We start from the raw sequence: 22,554 nt of genomic DNA, 5'->3' as shown, positions 1-22,554 counted from the left end.
CCTGGTCTCTAACAGCCAGACCAAATGACGGTTAACCGTTCGCTCAAAGGTCTTCCCTTCACAGCTTCTGAAAGCTGGCATCAGCAGTAGTCGGTGCAAAATGCTCTGCCAGGTTCTGAGTGATGTATTTGGAGACACTTCTGTTTCAGCACTGCTGTTATTGGTAAACGAATGTGTTTACAGAAACCCTCATAATGGGTTCCAGTACTTTTCTGGAAGAAGTGGAATGGTTGATGTAGTCCAGAAACGCTTGGTATGCCGTTTTCTTGCTCTCCTTAATGACGTGTCAAGTCTTGGCTCTCGTGACCAGATAGGCTGTGAGGTTGTCTGCTGCTGGGATGTACTTAAATCGTTGAAGAGCTAACTGTACGCCTGTCCTGGATTGCTGAGCGGCACTCACCAGTCCAACAAGCAACAGGACTTTGGGACTGATAAGTCAGTGACGTGTTGGATCTATCGTGTGATGAGGTCCATCTGTTCCTTTACACTGTTGCAGTCATCAGTAATGACCTGTGTCCAATTTCCAGTTAGTATTGGCTTGCAATTGTTGTATTGATGAAGTTACTCAGCTTTAACAAAGTATTTAAAATTGATGAGTGTAACAATGTCTTTTGTGTATGTGAGGACAGGCATGTTTTACAGTAACTGTTAGGATCCACTTTACCACTTTTTTGCTTGTGCTTGGGTTCATTGCACTTTCGTAGGAAAGAAGTGTAGGCAGCGTTTCTCCACTAACGCTGGCTACTTTATCTTTAAAAGAAATGTTTCGCATTTCTATGTTTAACTAGGCTGGCGACCGTATTCTATTTCATTTCAGTAAGTTTGAGGAGTTAAAACATTGTCTAAATTGGATCTGACCCTTTCTGTTTTTATGTAACTTTAATTTCAACTCCGATAAGCAAAATCCTCTAGGCATTTCACGGTTAAATTCTGTAAAAACTCTCACAGAGGGTAACATTATACTACATCTAAATACCAAATTTGGTTATAAATATTATATCTGTATACTAAATGGTGCTGTATAGTGTTATATGTGGCTTTTCCCATGACAGGACTATTTGTTCTATTGGGACATAGTGTGTAGTAAACGAAATTTGGTAAATAGGTAGCACATGTGTAGGAATTTAGTGTCATACACTCCCACACGTGCACCAAAGTTAACGTAAGCTGTAAATGTCTTGCTAAATAAAGAGGTCTCAACTTCCTGGATCTACTCTGTAAACTTGGCCAATTTTTAATCAGTTGTGGTGTATGGAATTAGCATTGTTTTCTCAGTTTGGCCATATCGATTCAAATGTCCATTGGAGGCCCCCATGATATCGATAAATGAATCACACTCCATATTCTGAATAAATCTATACTTATAGCTGGGTGTACTTCTGGACAAACATTGTAACTCTGTACTAAAAATAGAGCAAACAGGCAGAAAATGTGATGAATAAAGTTATTACCATAGCTAACAGGCAATTTGGCTTCTCTTTAAAACAATCAGAGTATACCACCCATCTATATTAGCATCAATTACAGGACGTCGTGTGAGACTTTGGGCTCATAGACTGGAGCTAGTTAAGGAGAGTTCAATGAGGAGTGCTGCCAAAATTAATGGGCGTCTGTTTAACTACCCCGAATGATGCTTTGTCAGTAATTCTAGGAATATGCTCACTAGTTGGAAAATAAAAAACTGGTCTTTTACTGGCTACAGAAAAGCAAATAAATGAAAGTATGAAGGGTGCCTGGAACTGAGGCCAATCCGAAAAAATAATAAATAAAAGATCACACATTACAACTGTGGCTAAACGAATGGGAGGGACTAAAAATGAGATTTCTTAACCCGTCAACTGGACTGATTCATTACCTGACTGTTACGACCCTTATGCTAAGTATCTATACAAAATCAGAAGATAGATACATGATAGCTGTTCCTGGGACAGTGTAGGTACACCAGAACACACATTGTGGGAGTACATGCTCTGTGGAGATAAATAATAACTAAATAATAGTAAATAATAAATCACTACTCAGTTCAGTTCAAGTCCTTGATTATCCAGTTAATGAGACCTCTCATGGCTTGGCACCTGTCTGCTAATGCAGTCCACCTACTATGCCAAGAACACTGTAGTGTTATTCTAACGCTGATTTTCGGAAGGGAAACTCATCTGTAGCTGTGTTTGTAGATTGTACACACATGTGAGTCTTATTCTGCTGTGCGTCAATATCATAGGTTACTACATGCCTATCCTAAAGTCCATGATGCTGTGTGGTGCTCTGAATAATTTAGCATAACTAATAGGTGCAAGCACTGAGTATTAATGAACAGTTAATTAATTCATTCCATGTGAGGACTAATCTGAATTACATAATTATCTATGCTTTTTTGTTTAACGTTACCCACTAATCTATGGTTTAATAAATCTTGTGTGAAATTCCTTAGAAATCTACTCCTACAGCTATCAGTATCAAGATTTTACTTTAAATACTGATCCTAATTGCTGTGCGTTGTTTGAAAAGAATTCAGCTGGTATTGGCCAGTGGAGACCAAAGGCACTCATTTTGATTACCCTTGTCATAGTTCATAAACAGAGTCATTCAGTTCAATGGTTACGTTTTATTTGATACACCTTGGTACAACGTTTTGGTGGACACTCAAGTCTGTTTCCAGTAAGTCCTTACATTTTATTTAATTGACACTGCCAGAATCTTTTGATAGGCAGTTGGATCCTGTCAAGAAATATCATTTCCAGTGAAGTGAAACTAATAGTTATGTCTTATTTTGTGTACCCTGTCAGGATAGCACTTTTCATATGGTTTCATATACACTAGTTAGGTGGTAATATTAGCTTATACATATATTGTAGGTATATTATATCAATATTAATATTGATGACTGCCAAGAAGGGAAAGCATAAAGGTGGAAGGAGTATATTGAGGGTCTATACAAGGGCGATGTACTTGAGGACAATATTATGGAAATGGAAGAGAGTGTAGATGAAGATGAAATGGGAGATACGATACTGTGTGAAGAGTTTGACACAGCACTGAAAGACCTGAGCCGGAACAAGGCCCCGGGAGTAGACAACATTCCATTAGAACTACTGACGGCCTTGGGAGAGCCAGTCCTGACAAAAACTCTACCATCTGGTGAGCAAGATGTATGAGACAGGCGAAGTACCCTCAGACTTCAAGAAGAATATAATCATTCCAATCCCAAAGAAATCAGGTGTTGACAGATGTGAAAATTACCGAACTATCAGTTTAATAAGCCACAGCTGCAAAATACTAACGCGAATTTTTTACAGACGAAGGGAAAAGCTGGTAGAAGCCGACCTCAGGGAAGATCAGTTTGGATTCTGTAGAAATATTGGAACACGTGAGGCAATGCTGACCTTACGACTTCTCTTAGAAGAAAGATTAAGGAAAGGCAAACCTACATTTCTAGCATTTGTAGACTTAGAGAAAGCTTTTGACAATGTTGACTGGAATACTCTCTTTCAAATTCTAAAGGTGGCAGGGGTAAAATACAGGGAGCGAAAGGCTATTTACAATTTGTACAGAAGCCAGATGGCAGTTATAAGAGTTGAGGGGCATGAAAGGGAAGCAGTGGTTGGGAAAGGAGTGAGACAGGGTTGTAGCCTCTCCCCGATGTTATTCAATCTGTATATTGAGCAAGCAGTAAAGGAAACAAAAGAAAAATTCGGAGTAGGTATTAAAATCCATGGAGAAGAAATAAAAACTTTGAGGTTCGCCGATGACATTGTAATTCTGTCAGAGACAGCAAAGGACTTGGAAGAGCAGTTGAACAGAATGGATAGTGTCTTGAAAGGAGGATATAAGATTAACATCAACAAAAGCAAAACGAGAATAATGGAATGTAGTCAAATTAAGTCAGGTGATGCTCAGGGAATTAGATTAGGAAATGAGACAGTTAAAGTAGCAAAGGAGTTTTGCTATTTGGGGAGCAAAATAACTGATGATGGTCGAAGTAGCGAAGATACAAAATGTAGATTGGCAATGGCAAGGAAAGCGTTTCTGAAGAAGAGAAATTTGTTAACATCGAGTATAGATGTAAGTGTCATGAAGTCGTTTCTGAAAGTATTTGTATCGAGTGTAGCCGTGTATGGAAGTGAAACATGGACGATAAATAGTTTGGACAGGAAGAGAATAGAAGCTTTCGAAATGTGGTGCTACGGAAGAATGCTGAAGATTAGATGGGTAGATCACATAACTAATGAGGAAGTATTGAATAGAATTGGGGAGAAGAGGAGTTTGTGGCACGACTTGACCAGAAGAGGGGACCGGTTGTTAGGACATGTTCTGAGGCATCAGGGGATCACAAATTTAGCATTGGAGTGCAGCGTGGAGGGCAAAAATCGTAGAGGGAGACCAAGAGATGACTACACTAAGCAGATTCAGAAGGATGTAGGTTGCAGTAGGTACTTGGAGATGAAGAAACTTGCACAGGATAGGGTAGCACGGAGAGCTGCATCAAACCAGTCTCAGGACTGAAGACCACAACAACAACAACAACGATTACTCATGTTTACAATGCAAATCTTATCACTGTCCTAGAGGTACTATGCAGGTGGTGCATTAGCAGAATGTCACAGCAACGTTGGCAGCTAGTCATGTATGAATTGGTATACCTCAATTCATTCATTTCTTTGCCTACATCTGACTGCACTTCCTCCTTAGGCCAGTGATCAGTTAGTTATACATGCAACCCTTGTCTGGTACTAAGTTTCTAACGGTCAGAACGACCATAACACCTCTTTCATCATGAACATATCATACTGTACAATCCAGTACTTTCCTTGCGCAGAATGCAGTAACACTAACTTTTTTAAAATGATTGTTCAACCACCACTACTGTTAACACACATGATTCATACAAAGTTTTCTCAGTATTATTAGGATTGACAGAATCAATATTTATAAGAAAATTATTAACAATTTATATTCCATAATTAACTATTCAATTACAAATAAAAATATTATTCATTAATGAAAAATAGAAAATTATAAGAAATAGTATACTTAGATTATATATGAAACGTTAAAATAACTGCACCATTTACAATACTAACACTTTCACTGTCTCAGACGTGCTGATTGCTGCTTTGTAATGTGGATACTGCTGGCCAAATTATTATACCTGTGCTGAAAGACGACATAGTGGGTGTCATGAAATACTTATCATCCGATCTTTGGAAAAGTATTGCGTGAAGAAGTTTCGTCTTTGCACATACTACTGTCTGACATCTTTTCTCCATGAGGTAGAGAATTTCATTTTCTTCTTGTCATATTTCACTACGTCAAATTTTGTAAACCATTGCAGGAATTATCGTAGAGTTTCCATAACTAATTACACATTGCATTAACCGTGCGTATGTTTAATTTCACTTCATTCATTGCATTATAGGAAATGTAGATAAAATATGGAAAGTTTATTTCAAACTGAGAACAGAACGTTAGCTCATTCCGTCCTCCGCTTATTGATTTTTATATCTGTTGGAGACTTCCATGAAATGCGTTCATTTCCGTCCCTGTGCATCATAGTCATGTGATCGTAACCAGCATAATATTTCATAAACCGTTCGAGATAGTGAGACAAGGTTTACGCAAATGACAGCACTCAAAGACGTACGTTGTTTGTATGATGAATAATCGAAACTTTTCTGTTAATCGAGATGAAGTAGCTGCTATGCAGCAGGGAGAGGTCGGCAGAGTGGGACACATAAATACGTCAACAGTGCTTTAGGAAATCCCAGGGAGCGCACTTACACGTGCCCTCAGTGTGCTGGTGTAAGCTGTCGCCAGCACAGCAGTTGGCAAAGATGATATGCAAAGTTCAATAGTAGACGCCTCTAAAAGGCGGATTGTGGCGCCCTGAAAGTATTCCAAGTACGGAGTTGTCATGGTCGCGTGGACCGCTCGGCAGGCCGACCACGTGGTGCCGGACGTTGGCCGAAGCAAGAGGGCTGCAGCCCGGGCACGAGGCTGGCAGTTCCACGGCGAGGCTGCGTCAGTGAAAGAAGCTTGCACGCCGAGAGTGCCAAAGGTGGCGGACTTTGTGAAACCATCGTGGCAGACATTTCGCAGTTTGTATAGATGTTAATACTAGCCAGATGAATCATGATACCTCAAAAAGAAACATGTAAATTACTATCATTTGCACGACGATTCTGATGCTGTAATCAGATTTTCAATATCTTTATTAGTTTAAAGTTTAGTATCTGCGGGTAAATTGTACAAGTAACACCCAGCAGTGAATTTCCAAAGTTTAAACACTTCATTCGATTTCGTCGATCGACGTGTCTTTGGAAAGCTATTAGATTAAACCTAAAGTGGTATGAATTACAGGCATCTAACGTCAATAGTACATGAGTTATTGGAGGTGAAAATAGCCGATTACTATAGATAGTGTCAGGCCATAAGTACTCCACAGCATGCTTATAAATATATTTATTCATCTATGTCTCTGTTTAAATCCGATATATGCTATTCGTGAAGAAAATGGTCAATTATTTACCGTGTTTTAGAAAGCACGGAGACATTAGGCTACTGGGTTACTTTGGCTCGCTATTCCTTTGATATATGTTTATATAATTTGTTGATGTATTTAATAATGGATGTTAGAGCTTGTTTATAGTCCAGCCGTAGGAATATTTATTTAATTTCAAGTTATTTAGATGCAAATCCAGTATTTCGAGAGTGTTTGATGTTTGTGAGCGTACTTTGGCTTGAAGACATGGCGGGAGCGCTCTAGCCAATCACAGCGCTCGTGAATGGGGAGACTCGATGGAAGTGGGAGAGGGGTACGGCAGAGGACACGGGGGAGGTGCTTGACGCGGCAGTCGAGGCAGAGACTTGGAGAGTGGGCAGCGGTTTGCGCCTGGTCGCCACAGATAGAAATACTTCGGAATGCCGACGTTTGCACTTGTGAGATTTCCGTGGCTTCTACAGTGAAGACGTAGTGTGCCTGTAGAAGTGAATATCTCGCGAGCTATGTTGTCGTTCATAACTAATTACGTGCAGTAGGAATCTATTGTTTTCCTGTTATTCAACTTATATTTTATTTAATTATTGGACCATCGACACCAATAAGTGTTCTCCAGAAATATATACCACACTGTCAAAAGTACTTCTACTGTCGTACTCATCATTTAAAGTCGTTAAGATAATCTGCAGATTTATTTAATTGCAATGCTTCATTTATAAACGTTTTTTTTACGTCCTAAATTCGCAGTTGTTGAGTCATAGGAAGCTTCGACCATTCGATTCATGTGTACATCCATATTGTATACTGTAGACTCAGCTGTATTTGGCCTGTAATGCGACAACTACGTATCCCAGCCCCTAGACAACGAAACCAGCCAAAACTTTTCATATTGCAACTCTGTCGTAGGGTACATAGTTGAGGGCCATCCATTCACATTATCACATTTTTATTGAGAACGCCCGCACGCTGAATCAAGCGCGCCTGTCACGAGAGAGGCCAGAGACACACCCACAAGCAAGATGTCGCCAACGCCCTCTAGGCCTCACTCACGAACTCAAACTCCTGTTTGGCATCTGTCAGTACATTTGCAGAGCACATCACAGCCTATGACAGTACATTGTGACCAGATTGTTAACTATAGTGGGACTAGCAATGACACTAAAGTTTGTAATATCAAGGTTACCGATATTGCGTGCAAGAGGACTATTACTGATGAACTTGTACCAAAACACATGAACTCTATTGAAATTAAGTAAAAGTCTGTTCATGTAAATAAAGAACCATATTAGTCCACGTGTGCATTTGTAGTGTAGAAAGAGGATACCAACCATCCATGACAACGTCTGCTCCCTTGCTTCCTTGCGGTACAAGACTCCACACTCAGTAACTGTGGTGCAGCGGAACACGACGATTTAGCTCGTCCACAGCAGTTCAGTGCTTAGCAAAAAATTTGTATCTGTAGCTGTTGAGCTACAGAAAACAAACATATTTAAAACCGGCCTTTTGTTCGGTCTCAAAAGAACTGTGTATGCAAAGCTTTACACTGTTCAGCGAAGATGATAAGAAAAGTTTCTCTCATGTGACAGAACTCTCACAGACGTACCGTTATCCCGCTAGCTGTCCATGAAGTTTTGACATAATGTATGTTCAGAGACCATGTTCAGATGGCTGTGTGATGAATATTGTTTTCAGGATGCTGCTGATCTCGTACTGAGGGACATGAAGCCTTCGGTGTATGGGGCAACGATAGACACTCCAGAAGAGTTGATTTTTCATTTGGTTAAAGAATCTAGACGTATGAGGGGTCCCACATCACTCCAACTGCACACGCTCCACACAATTACAGAGCCTACACCAGCTTCAACAGACCGCTGTGACCATGCAGTGTCCACCGATTCATGAGGTTCTCACCATACCCGTACTCGTCCATCCGCTCGTCTGACCAGGCAACATATTTGCAGTCATCAAGACTCAAATGTCGGTATAGCCAGGCCCAGGCAAGGCATAAAGCTTTGTGTCGTGCATTCATCAAGGGTACATGATTGGGGCCTCAGCTCTGAAAGCCGGTATCGATGAGGTTTCATTGAATGGTACGCACGCTTGCACTTGGTGATGGCCCAGCATTGAAATATGCAGCAAATTGCGGAAGGGTTGCACTTCCGTCACGTTGAACGAATGTCTTCAGTCGATGTTGGTACGTTCTTGCAGGATCTTTTTGGGCCGCAGCTATGTCGGAGATTTGATGTTTTACAAGATTCCTAATATTCACGGTACACTGAAATGCTCGTACCGGAAAATCCTCTCTTGAGCCCTACCTTGGAAATGCTATGTCCATTGTTCCGACTGTAACACCACTTTAAAACTCACTTAAATCTTGATAATCTGTCATTGCAGCACAAGTAACCGATCTAACAACTTCTCCAGACACTTGTAGTCTTATACAGGCGTTGCCGACCGCAGCGCCGTATTCTGCCTGTTTACATATCTCTGCATTTGAATACACATACCTATGCCAGTTCCTTTGGCGCATTAGTGAACACGAGTCAGTTGGTTGTTTTGATGGAATTGGGCATTGCTATGGCGATGGCAGCAATGGGTAAATGTAATAGCGCGACGTTTTCAGCAACGTCTCTAAAACGACACTAGTCACGCAGCAGTGTTAACAACGTCTGTGAATATCACTAGCGTCGCGAAATTCACGGGTGCCTAGTGGGGAACCGACGCTCCAGTGACGTTTCTGTAACATTTAAAGTAATTCTTTTTATGTCTTCCAAACACTGTAATATTTGCTATATGTAGGCTTTTACATCCTATTGGGCAGGAGTCTATAGATACGTCGAACTGGAGTAATCAGCTTGCAATAGAACTAGGGGGAGAGTTGCCAACCAGTCGAGGAACCAGCAATGAAAAGCACGCCAGTAGTTGACGCAGGTCACGTGGGAAATTACGGAAAGTGTGAAACTACACATCATTAGCTGTTTACAAGGCTCAGTCCTCGACCTGGAATACAGTAGGGAGTCACCAGTGCACAAAAATGAAGTGGCTGACTGAGAAAATTATTCTTACCTAAACTCTCGATGTCACCTACAAACTGTAGGTCGAAGAACCAGTTGTAATAATAGAAGGAATACAGTGCGTCGGCGAGACCAAACATTTGTGACGCCCGTCGATGTCGAGCGACGCACAGCGCAGTAAAGTCGTCCCTGAAGGAGAGGAACCGCTCGTGGTAGGACAGTAGGTCATGATTCAACAGAGGTCGTCTGTAACAAAAAAAAGTTGCGACGTTAAAAGTTAAAAACAAGTTAATTCAGCGTGCCAGATCATGTGCAGCTCACGTGTGATGTAGAGGTATCCGCAAAGTATTTACTTTCAGCACTGGAGGGTGCACTGGTATGAAACTTCACGGCAAATTAAAATTGTGTGTCGGTCTGTCATTAGAACATTTTGCTCAAATAAAAATCGTTTATTGTGATGAATTACAGTGTTATACATGGAGGTGACAAAAGTCTGGGGGTAGCGATATGCACATGCACAAACGGCAACAGTATCACGTACACGAAGTTTAAAAGGGGAGTGCTTTGGTGGAGCTGTGATTTGTAATCAGGCAGTTCACGTGAGAAGGGTTTCTACGCGATTACGATCGCATGACAGGTATCACCAGACTCTGAACACGGAATGCTAGTTGGATCTGGACGCATAGGCATTTTGGAAATCGTTAGAGACTTCAATATTCCGAGATTGACAGTTCCAAGAGAGTGTGCCAAAAATACCAAATATCCGGCATTACTTCTCATTACGGACAACACAGTGGCCGATGGTCTCAACCACTGAGAGCAGCACTGTTTGCGTAGAGTTGTCAGTGCTAACAGGCAAGCAATTCTGTGTGAAACAACCACAGAAATCAGTGTTGGACGTAAAACGAACGTATCCGTTAGGAAAGTGCAATGCAATTTGTTGTCAATGGGGAACGATAGTAGAAGATGCTGCTACTGCTCCTGCGCTAGTGACTGTATTGGTTGCGCCCTAGAGTAAGGGAAACTGTGGCCTTTTCAGATGTTTCCCGATTTCATTGTGTAGGACCTGATGGTAGGGTCTGAGTGTAGACCACACACCATAAAGCCGTGAACCCAAGTTCCCAACAAGGCAGTGTGCAAGCTGATGGTGGCTCCATAATGGAATGAACAGGGTCCTCTGGTCCATCTGGACTGATAAATGACTGGAAACGGTCTCGTTCGGCTACTTGGAGACCATTTGCAGTCGTTCATGCAGTAATGTTCCCAAACAAAGTTGGAAATTTTATAGAGCACCATGCACCATGTCAGTAGCGGGACAGAGGGGTAGTCAGGTTGTCTACATCAGAGGCAGGTATGCACTCAGGGGGAAACCTATTGTTCTCCTTTGTTTGACAGGTACTTAACGTATTATTCTGCTAAATGCTTTACCATGTTGCGGCACTTAACTTATTGTCCCTTCCAGCCCCTCCCACTCCCCTCCCCCTCAGGAAGGGGATGCTGACGCATTTTGTTAGTGCAGGTTACCTACATCGTGGGCAGTATGCATTCAGAGGCAATCCTATTGTTCTCCTTTGATTGACAGGTACTTAACCTATTGTCCTGTTAAGTGGTTTTCCATGTCACTGCAGTTAACCTATTGTCCCCCTCCCTACCCACACTAACTCCCCCGCCCCCTCACTGCTACAGGTACACTTTGAGGTCTGAGTTATTGGAATAGCCCCTGTCACTACTATTTCACATGATGACACAAGTACCATTAGACCTGTGACGTCATAGACATACTGATGGGGCTCCCATCGCAAATTCACGATGGGGGCCATGATGGCGCACGTACCGTTACCGAAGATGGCGGCGGCGGAAATTCAAAAAGTGCCATCCCCCCCTTGCAGGTGGGAAACTCAAATTTTGTCATTTTTTCGCGAGGGCCACGCTCACTTGGACTTGCAAGGAAATAGTTAAAGTCTCCACCACGAACCTCAACCAGCTGCCACATCCCCTTACCAACCCATGTTAGCAGGCTAACAGGTACTAACGTGCACTAACATGTACTAACGTACACAGTGCATGATGTCATCTAAGATGGCGTCTGTGATACTAGTTGATGACGGATGTGCCACACACCACCTGGTGGGAAGTTGGAATTTCGACGGGAAGATAGGTCAATTGGGCTACCTCTGCTAACCTAACACCCCTCCTCTTCCCACAAAAAAAATGGTGGGAAGTTCAAATTGCAACAGGATAATGCAACATACCTAAGAAAATGGCAGGAAAAAAGAGCACCTGCACTAACCTAATTCACCCAACCAACACCTCTTTCTAGGAATTGGTAGGAAAAAGACTCAGTTGATCGATCATTTGGAGGGTATTTGATTGCTCTGTATGGAATATTGTTTAAACAATTAAGAAAATTTATGGAATATATGGAAAAGGTATATTGTTTATTTATAAAAAATTCAGTTTGTGGGGGTTGGATTTCTCTGGCTCATCATTCTCTGCTGTTTAGAAACATCTAGGTCTTGTAATAATCAATGACATGGGGAAAACATGTTGTGTAACATAATGTTCAGCACTGTACTCTGGTTGTTTAACCTAATGTTTGGCCCTTTGTCGGCACTTAACCTGTTGTTCTGTTAAATGGTTTTCATTGTCATCCCCATCCCCTTAAACTATTGAACTGCGTTTCACATAAAAAGTATTCAAATTAACTTAGTGTGCTGCAATTAACCTGCTGCTCTGCTCCATGTCACCCACGCATACACTGCCTCCCCTTAACTACTGTACCGCTAATACCACATTGACATAAAAAATTTATGCAAATTAATTAAATCGATATTCTTCACATGTATGGTGTAGTTGTTTGTAATTTGTGGCATCCTATTGGTCTTTGAGTATTGTTTGTATGTATGGGGGTTCTTACCAGTTGGTTCTGATTCAAGAGATTGAGAAGGTTCAGAGAAGAACAGCAAGATTCGTGACTGGTACCTTTGACCATCACGAGAGTGTTAAAAATCTCATTCAAAATTTGAAGTGGAACACACTTGCAGATAGACTACGCACTAAATGGAAGGGCTGCTCACTAAATTCAAAATCCTATCTTTGCCGAGGATGCAGAGCATATATTATTACCACCAACTTTCATGTCGAACAATGATCACCATTCAAAGATAAGGGAAATTGGAGCTCATACTGAGGTGATCAGACAGACGTTTTTCCCACACACAAACTGAGAGTGAAACAGAAGGAGGGAAATATAACTTTGGTGTGAATAGTGCCCTCGACCACGCACCGCTTGGTGGCTAGCAGAGTATATATTTAGATGGACTATAGTTTAAATAAAAGATTGCTAATAATAAAAAACACATCCCACCACCTGACACCTGACGCTGCACTGGCACTCCCAGCGAAGCTATGACGCAATAGTTTGGGCTCTGTGAGTATGAGACGCTGTCATCTCTTTCATACTTTACACTTGAGAAATTCCTATCGATATACGTGTTCACCTAGGCACCAATGCTGGTGTGATGACACATAGCTGCAGTTCGGTCCACCACCTAGAGATGTTGCAATGCTTCCCAGGTCACATTCCTAGCAAGAGATCCTGTCCACCAGTGAACTTACCTGTCAAACTGCTCGTCTGGGAGCACCATCTGCCATTGTTTCCTGCAGACAAGACTTTCAGAGGCAAAATTATTTTGCACAGATCGCTACATTGCACTGACAGTTAAACCCTGCAAAAATTGTCTACAGATCGTCAAATACATACAAGACTCACAAGAATATTTGACAGTCTAACTACAATTAAATATTAGGATTGCAACTGCAGTCTGACACCGATAGATGTGCAGCTAATGTTTCCTCTGGAACGAATCTCATTATCTACAGTGCACATAATTTCCCATGTAAAAAATCGCTTGTGGTTATCGATGTCCCTAATATTTACGTCCCACACGATAGGACACACAGTCATCTTCTCTAGTCATGCCACACCATAAACCACAGTAACTTTACAATGCAGTATATACACATTTTGCACAAACAGTGCAGTTATCGTTTGTATCTGCACAGCATCCAAAAAAAGGCCCACACTCCCACTGGCTATATGTCTCGATTCTCCTCAGTCCTAGGAAATTACCCGACAAAGTCGTCGAATCATCACTTCTGGAAGGTGCTGCACCCTGCCGAGATTCTTCAAACAAGTGTTATGAAGGGCAGGCGCCTGGCACTGTGTGGTAATGAATACACCATCCGCGGATGTAATGCTAAGAAAGGCGTCACAGACACGGGTTGGCGTACTGAATCAATATCACTTCTGACAGACAACAAGGAAAATACTAGGGTACGCTTACGGGGTGCCGATGAGGGGACGTATTGTAACAGCTGTATTGACTGTCCTGTTTGTACACTATAGCAGGTCCAGATGAACACTTGCATTGCTATATTGTGCAGCTGCTTAGGAAATGAATCTATCACCACCTATGTACAGATATACTTCCCGATGAATTGAAATCACAATTCACCATGTTCAATCCATCATTCTGTTATGACTAGACATACACAATCTTTTTTCTTTATACATGAATAGTAGTTTGATTACGTCCCACAAACGTATGTCAGAACATAAGCCATGGTACCTTCACATTCAAGCAGCAGCATAACATTTCCGATCGTTAACAGTAAACCTGTCTGTCATCAGAGGACTTCCATCTTATGTGTGATGAGACGTGACACATCCCAGTAAACGAACTTTGATTTATGTGATGTACTCCATCCTCCTGCCGCATATTGGGTGTAAAATATAGACTTCAGCGTCATAACTAAGTTAGTGATACTGCATTCCCAGTGTACATATTTGCCCGACAGGAGTGCTGTTTACAGAGTTAGTGACAGATCGACTTAACATCTAAGGTCATCAGTCCTCTAGACTAAGAACTACTTAAACCTAACTAACCTAAGGACAGCACACACATCCATGCCCGAGGCAGGATTCGAACCTGCGACCGTAGCAGTCCCGCAGTTCCGGACTGCAGCGCCACAATCGCACGGCCACCGCGGCCGGCCTGGAGTGAGGGGAGGGGGGTTATGTTAGGGGAGGTAGCCCAGTTGACCTATCTTCCCACCGAAATTTCAACATCCCGCCAGTAGGGTGTGGCACTTGCATCATCAACTGATGTCACAGCCGCCATCTTAGATGACGCTATGCACTGTGCACGTTAGTACACGTTAGTGCACGTTAGAACACGTTAGACCACCAAGGATGTGGTGGTCAGTTGAAGATCGTGGTGGAGGCTTTAACTAATTCCTTCAAAGTCTAGGTGGGTATGGCACTCACAAAAACTCATTCCAAATCTAGGTGAGCATGACCCTCACGAAAAACTGACAAAATTTGAATTTGCCATCTGTGAGGGGGTATGGCACTTTTTGAATTTCCCACCACGACCATTTTGGGTAACGATACTTGCGCCATCACGGCAGCCATCTTGGATTTGCGATGGGAGGTCAATCCGTGTGTCTGTGACATCATAGCTCTAATTGTACTTGTGTCATCATGTGAAATAGTAGTGACAGTTTCTATTCCAGTAATTCAGACTTCAAAGTGTACCTGTAGCAGTGAAAGGGGCAGGGGAGTTGGAGTGGGAGGGGGGGGAGGACAATAAGTTATCTGGAGTGACTTGGAAAACCACTTAATGGGACAATAGGTTAAGTATGTGTCAATCAAAGGAGAACAATAGGATTGCCTCTGAGTGCATACCTGCCCCTGATGGAAGCAACCTGCAGTAACAAAATGGCCCCACACCCCCATTCTCCCACTACTCATGTCATGAGGTAATAATTATTTGCAACTGGTTCAAAGGACATTCTGGACAATCAAGGACATGAGTGCCATGGAACACTAATTTAACATAATTGTGAGGTCAGTTTTTGCACAAAATCGTGCACTGGAAACACTTTTGCTATTATGGATGGTTACAGAGGCAGCATGATTCAATATTTCTGCAGGGGATTTCCAATGAATCAATGCCGCATGTAGCTGCTGCACTACTCCAGGCAAATGGAGACCTGATACGATATTACTAGGTATCCCATGACTTTAGTCTCTTCAGAGTACAAATTCCAATGCAAACATTTACCCTTATCAACACACCCTTCAAATTATACCCATAATGCATGGAATATTTTGGGGTAAGGCGGCAGTAACAGTATCCATTTAGGAGAGGAGCGAAGTAGCTGATCGTCATGTCAATCATGAGATGCCCAGTGACTTCACCAAAGGTCTGTTTATTTTCCTTTACATTCAAAACAATTTTAGAATAGAGGTTTTATGCGCCCATTAGGGCACCTGTTGAGACATACGTTTTATCGGTATGAATTAGCAGGGCCAGTAAGGTAGGAAGAATAACCATTACTGAAGGAGTGGCGGTGGTGCATGGCAGTAGCTGTTAGCATGCACCAAGGCGGCGTGGGAGTCGCTGCTGGAGTACTCGTTGTTCTTCTTGCTAGTAAATATGGATTAAAGTGAATGTAGATTAAAGAGGGAATACTCTATTGAACGTAGGCAGAAAATTTCGTTTAAAAAAAAAATGTATGTAACGTGAAAGGAACTACTGAGACAACCTAATGAATCCATGGACCCTGTATGACAGCAAGGGCTGTTCAAGCTGGTGGGGGCTCTGTAATGGTGTGGGGCATGTGCAGTTGGAGTGATGTGGGATCCCTGATGAGTCTAGATACGACTCTGACAGGTGACACATACATAAGTAGCTTGTCTGTTCACCTGTGTCCATTCATGTCCATTGTGCATTCTGACAGACTTGGACAAATCCAGTAGGACAGTGCGACATGCCAGAAATATTATGTAAGATTAGAGTGTGTTTGAGGCATACAAGCCTACAATAGCTTGTTTAAATCTAATGTGGTGTCGTTACCGAATGAAGTTCACTTAGAAATTTCAGTTTGTCTTGTAGACACTGCATCAGCATTTCATAGGAAATGACCAAAAACTGGTGGCTTTAGAAGTTAATGACGTTCAGTTAATTAAAAAACAAATGAAAAACGAGAATTGTCACATTTAACATAAGCAGCAGTGATTCACTGGATAAAGTGTATGCAAATCTCTTTCTAGTATAAGCGATCTATTTAAAATCAAATGTAATGAGGTTGCAGGTGAACTGTCTTTTGATCTAAGATTGCGGTGAAATAGAGATATGGATTTGATAGCTATTTTCGCCAGCCATCGTTAGGTAGCTATCTAAGGCACCCTGAAAAGCGAAGCATTGTGCACTTATGGAATAACGTACAATTACCGGAAATTAAATTTACCTGACTCAGTCAAAAATTACACACGTCACACCACATGGAAATACAAATGGAGACAGGAGGGTGATGGGTAACGTATCAGGTTCTTATGAAGTCCGAACATGTACATTAACGACAAAGGGACTGCACAAAGTAAAATTCTTGAAGGTACCAAGGAGAGTAAAACAGAAACGGCCCAAGAAAATAGTATGGTTTAACGCATATGGAAACGAAACCAATCACCCATGTGAAGAGAACATAGACATCGTAAATACGTGTATGGGGATTGAATAAAGGAGTCTGCTAAAGACAGGGAGGACACTAGTATTGTCTCATGTGACTGTGTTGCAAAAGAGGTATATTTCAACAAGCCAAGAATGAATCCACTGAAAGATAAGTCGCTAAACATTTGCAATTCAGAAAATGATATTTATGAGAGAAGGGAGAAGTATAAATCAGATTATAAAGAAATGACAAACGAGAAACAAAAGTAAAGTCGAAGCTACATCGATCTGATACCTGATGAAGAGAAAATGGATACATTTGACGAAAAAAAGTATTTATTAGAAACTAGTGAAGAGTACAAAATTTAAACTGATCGCAGTAGTCTATACTAAGTAACCTCAGGGGATGCACAACTGTTCTGCAGCTATGAAATTCGCCATTATAGGGCCCTTAGCTACGGTGGTGCTATCTAGTTTATATCACAATTCTGCACTACTGCCAACTCTCCTGTCAAGAGTACTCTTTAATCGTGGATCTAAGGGGACTGAAGTAGAAGTAAGTGTGACACTCAATTATGGAGTAATAGATTGAGTCTCAGCATTAAACAAAATCTCTGCGCTGTGCAGCTATACAGAACATGCGGATAAGGAGCATAAGGGCTCAAGTTCATGTTTGGTAATCTCTCCATTTAGGTTTTTTGTATGGCAATGCATTCTTCAAATATCGTGTCAATCTTTAAAGCATAAACCTAAATTCTTTTAACTATACCTAATAACAAAAATGCTAAACAAATGGAAGTCATAGAAATCATGAACATAAAATAGATCAAGTGACACGATAGTCTTTGACAGGTGCATATATGTGAAAATATAAAGTCACATGGGTGGATAAGATGTACTCAGAAACACGCAAAATATATCCTGTAGTATCAACGACACAGCACCTAAAAAATCACTACTCCCCTATGGAGACGTAATTGACACTAAAGTTTGATGAGTATACAGAAATAAACGTGAAAGAATAAGGATTAGAAGGTAAAAGGCAAAGAACAGATAAGTGAATAACACTATAAGGATAGTAGATATTTGCGTTAATAAGTCAAAAAAGTAGGACTTGGGAGGAAACCAGCTGGAGCAGGCAGTTCCGATCATTAAAGTGTATAAAGGAGTCGAAAGTAACAGAACACTGAATAGCGTTAACACCTTGCAGTGGACTACAGATTAATAAGATATGTGAAGGGGAAGGAAGTGAGAGAATATCCAATAATATAAACAACTGGCACTTGTTTAAAACGAATTCATTTTGTAGGTGTTCAGGTAAGCCTCGCCACCTCCCAAGTTAGTAAGAGGATATTGGGTAGGAGGACTCATTCCCCATGTTGGTGTTGCTGTGGTCTTCAGTCTGAAGACTGGTTTGATGCATCTCTCCATGTTATTCTATCCTTTGCAAGCCTCTTCATCCCCGAGTAACGACTGCAACCTACACCGCTCTGAATCTGCTTGCTGAATTCATCCCTTAGTCTCCCTCTATGATTTTTATCCATCACGCTTCCTTCCAGTACTAAATTGGTGATCCCTTTATGCCTCAGAACATGTCCTGCCAATCGATCCCTTCTTCTAGTCGTGCCACAGACTCCTCTTCTCCCCACTTCTGTTCAGTACCTCCTCTTTAGTTATGTGATCTACCTTACCTAACAGTCACCACCCATATCTTTCTGAGTTGTCGTACACTATTTCCTTGCTCACTTTGATTAACCCTTCTACACCTACATTATCGTTGTGGACCTGTATATCCACAGCAGTTACCATGTTGAACGTAGCAGAGGACAAATGATCTACTTCCTTTCATGTCTCAACTCCCCTATCACTGAAATGATTCGTCTGTCTACCTCCTCAGACGCATAACTGCACATATCCTTCATCTGATTGAAAGTGATCACGAGTTCATGCAAAAGTCAACCCTTATTCTCACTCCATCTCATATCCACCCCACAATAACCCACGTAAAATAATTCTAGAACAGTACCATAAAATCTAGGACGTTTACTGGAAGCTTGTACAGACTCAAATCAGAAAATACCTTGTCACTCTCCATATCCTGAAGGTATATCCGATACAAATTCCTTCCTGCAGCAAATCTCAACAAAAGTCACTATCACACACACACACACACACAGACACACACACACACATACACACACACTCATCCCAGCTATCAGTCCCATTTAAATTCTCCCTACTCCTTGACCTCTTGAAATATTCAAAGAATCTCATTGGTACTACTGTTCCTTCTTTCTCACCAATGTCTTGAACACACTAACTCGCCACTAGGAATTAGAGAGATGCCACAGCAATATACTTCATACAAAAAGACGCCTGAACTGACGACAGACAAGCTCTGAGTATACCAACTATAAACTCAAGTACTGGCAAGCTTTCTATTGACTTACCAGCCATGATCCACTCAACATTACCCTCTCTTTCTCAATAATCAACCCCTGACTGACAGTCTAACAAGGACCCTCTTGAGTCCAAGATCACAACTTCAGTCTTTAGTAAAGCTAATTTCAAAGCGTTGTGTTAACAATTCTGACAGGAAGAACAGTAGCTGCAAATGACTCACCATGTGCATCAGGAGGGTGACAGAAAATAAGTGTCCAGGAGGTGCACAGGTCATACTTCTATGGCACGTATGTATTATGCTTCACAGACAGACATTGTCGATATTCAAGACATGTTAAAAGCAAACCATGAAATTGCACTATGAACACCAAATGAAAAATAGTGCGTCATAGTCGTCAAAGAGGTGCCAACCATCAAGACCCAAGGCGAACTTCTTTGGGGTTACAAACCGAAAAGGACGTCCAACTGCATATTCACTCTTAAAGAAAGCATACAGAATCATATTGGTGTAATAGGGTGGTGAAACCAGATGGAATGTGATTCATCCAGCCTAATGCAGAACAGCGCGCCGAAGAGCTTATTGTGAAACTGATATCCTTGAAGACATAGCTCCAGAAAGTGCTATAATATGGTTTATAGACGTGCAAAAAGCAGACATCCAGAGGTCGAATTTACACAGTGGTTCCAGGTGGCGTGAAATGCAATGTCACACATTTTTTGGGAGGAATAGTTTGCTCTAAAGGAGCATGATTTTTATCTGGAGACGAGGAATCAAGCAAAAGCAAGTTAAATGGACCAGCGATTGGCCCAAACCACTGCTCTTACCATAGCTGTTGTTTTCTTACGCCGCTATTCCATTCTTGCTTTCTGTGACATAAATATATCCTACTGCCCTTGCAAGATCACACACACACGAGAAAGAGTCGTAGGGAGCAGAGCACCTTCAGCTTGTCGCAGCACAATAAATAACTTTATAGCCGATTTACCATCAAGTTAAACAATCGGTATAATTGTATACTAATGTATTGAGGCATTGATTCTACTCGACTTTGACACAACTCTCTTAGTACCTTTAATTTCCTGGATTCCTTTTAAATGCATTTCTTCTTCAAACAAATTCCTTACTGAAGGATAGAATAATCATCTACAAATTTTCGGGTCGATTCCGTATTTTGCTGTGCATATCAAGTGGACACTTCGTTTGAAATGTCGTTATCTTATGTCTTCCAATTCTATAGCACTGTTTCAAGTTATGCTACCGTCTACTACTTCCCTTGAAATCACTGTAATCTACGTCACACACAATTTGATGTGCATAACGTAGTAGGTAACTATCATGGACATCCCATAAATTTTATCAAGAAACCTTGAAACGCGCGGAGATCAGTTTTTGTAAAAAGTCCTTCTTGTTCTACCCTGAATATTTGTCCTTTTTCTTATGCAGAACACGGTCATACTGCTGTGGAATTATTCGAAACCTATTCACAGATGCGTTATTCCTATCCTGCGGATGATCTTCCATGTATGTTATTATGTTTAATACCAGCTCCTTGGACAACGATTGGCCTTTACTACGTTTGAATGGAGCCGAGATTTCTGGCTCCCTGCCCTACAAGTATGATGAACTACATAGCTGGGACTCGTTTCAGTATCAGTTTCACTTGTTAAGCACATATTATCATCAATCCGCTCGTTATTTATACCATCTGTACAGTCAAATATATACAATGCCACACATCCCACTGAATCATCTTGCAGAAGTCTTAATATTTCACCTGCCACTTCTTTCTCACTCTGCAAAAATCCCTGTGTTTCTTTCTGATGAATCATCAACTTCGTGAAGTGTTGTTGTAGATATATTGCAATGTTTGTTTCTTTATTGTTGTCATTGCTCTGCTTCATATCAGCACCACTAGCATTGTAACACTATTGCGAGTTACTCGTTGACTAAGCAGTTCAGTTATGTTCCATAGCCTCATGTTGTGCTCGCAGCTGGAGACCTCCAGTCCCACCCCTGTTGCCATTGGCAGTCAATATTGTGGTTGCATGCTAGACAATATGTGAGCAGTCGAATGCCACAAACATCATTGGCCTTTTGCCACCCTGCACTCAAAGGGGTCGTCGTAAGTATAGTAAAACTTTTCGCCCTGCACCTCCAAGACACACTCACCATCCTCGACAATCCCAAGCTGGCCACTCCGTGACCCCACATGCCCAGTGGTGGAGAGGCATATACGTTGTACCTCTCACTTCTATCTTCCAGTATTTATGCACTGTGCTATGAGCGGATTTAAAACCGCACGTCACAGTGTAAGACATGAAAACTATGACCAATTACCACCCCACACCCTCCTATCGACACCTCTTCATCTTTTGTTTAATCGTTATCGCTGGTTAGCCCTTAGATTAATATAACTTTTGTACGCTCTTCCTTCCCTAATTGGTGCCATCATCTAGGCTAGACGTGGAAATACACGTTATTAGCATGACTTTCCTCGATTAGACAAATTGTTTTAGCCCCGTTTGACCTCTATACTAGGTTTGTGTGTCAAGTACCACAAATTTTCAGAGGTTCTCACTGTTTCCATAAATTATGTAAACTTATGTAGTATCTGGCAGCAACGGTATTTGACTGTTGTCCACTAGTCACATTTTCTGCTCAGTCCTGAATTAAATTATCGCAGCTGTTTACGTAACTGTAAAAAATACGTACGAGGGGAAGGAATGGAATAAAAATTCATGAATCGTAATGAGTTCGACAAAAGTTACAAAGTACACTCGCTTTTACCTAAGTATATAAGTCCCAGGCCTGTTCTTGTGTTCTTCCACTTTGTAGTGCGCCATCTGCTCGCTGACGGATTGCACATCATGAACCCAGCCGCTTAATTTAGTGTGCAGCATGTCTCTCAGATGTTTCATGCTGTTAATCCATTCATGGCGTTGCAGATCATTTGAGTGGATACGCTGAGACACACAGAAGGTGGTTCAAATTACTTACAATATTCACAATTAGCAGCCAACTTTAAGTTACACGTGTAGGTGCGACTATTGCATAATGCTTAAGTTAATGCCAGCTTATGACTAAATATTCAGTTTTGTACAACATATTATAACATTAATGCAA

General features: G+C 41.4%; 1 protein-coding gene across 3 annotated transcripts in view; it reads right to left on the bottom strand.

The window, feature by feature from the left end:
• Positions 1-22,329, bottom strand: part of LOC124720376 — a 28,529-nt gene extending 6,200 nt beyond the window's left edge. The window contains exons 1-3 of one of the 3 annotated variants that reach the window (XM_047245704.1): positions 22,219-22,329; positions 9,563-9,756; positions 2,603-2,718 (exon numbers count right to left, since the gene is read on the bottom strand). In XM_047245704.1, coding sequence (XP_047101660.1) covers positions 2,678-2,718; positions 9,563-9,756; positions 22,219-22,274 — 291 coding nt within the window. In that variant the 5' untranslated portion in view covers positions 22,275-22,329 and the 3' untranslated portion in view covers positions 2,603-2,677. Of the gene's footprint in view, positions 1-2,602; positions 2,719-9,562; positions 9,757-22,218 lie in introns of those variants that run through there. The other 2 variants (XM_047245702.1, XM_047245703.1) reach the window with 2 other exon arrangements.
• Positions 22,330-22,554: the final 225 nt, after the last annotated feature.

This window comes from Schistocerca piceifrons, chromosome 11 (genome assembly GCF_021461385.2).
Source record: "Schistocerca piceifrons isolate TAMUIC-IGC-003096 chromosome 11, iqSchPice1.1, whole genome shotgun sequence".
Taxonomy (NCBI): domain Eukaryota; kingdom Metazoa; phylum Arthropoda; class Insecta; order Orthoptera; family Acrididae; genus Schistocerca; species Schistocerca piceifrons.
Note: the sequence above shows the minus strand (reverse complement) of the source record. Positions and strands in the feature narration are given on the sequence as shown.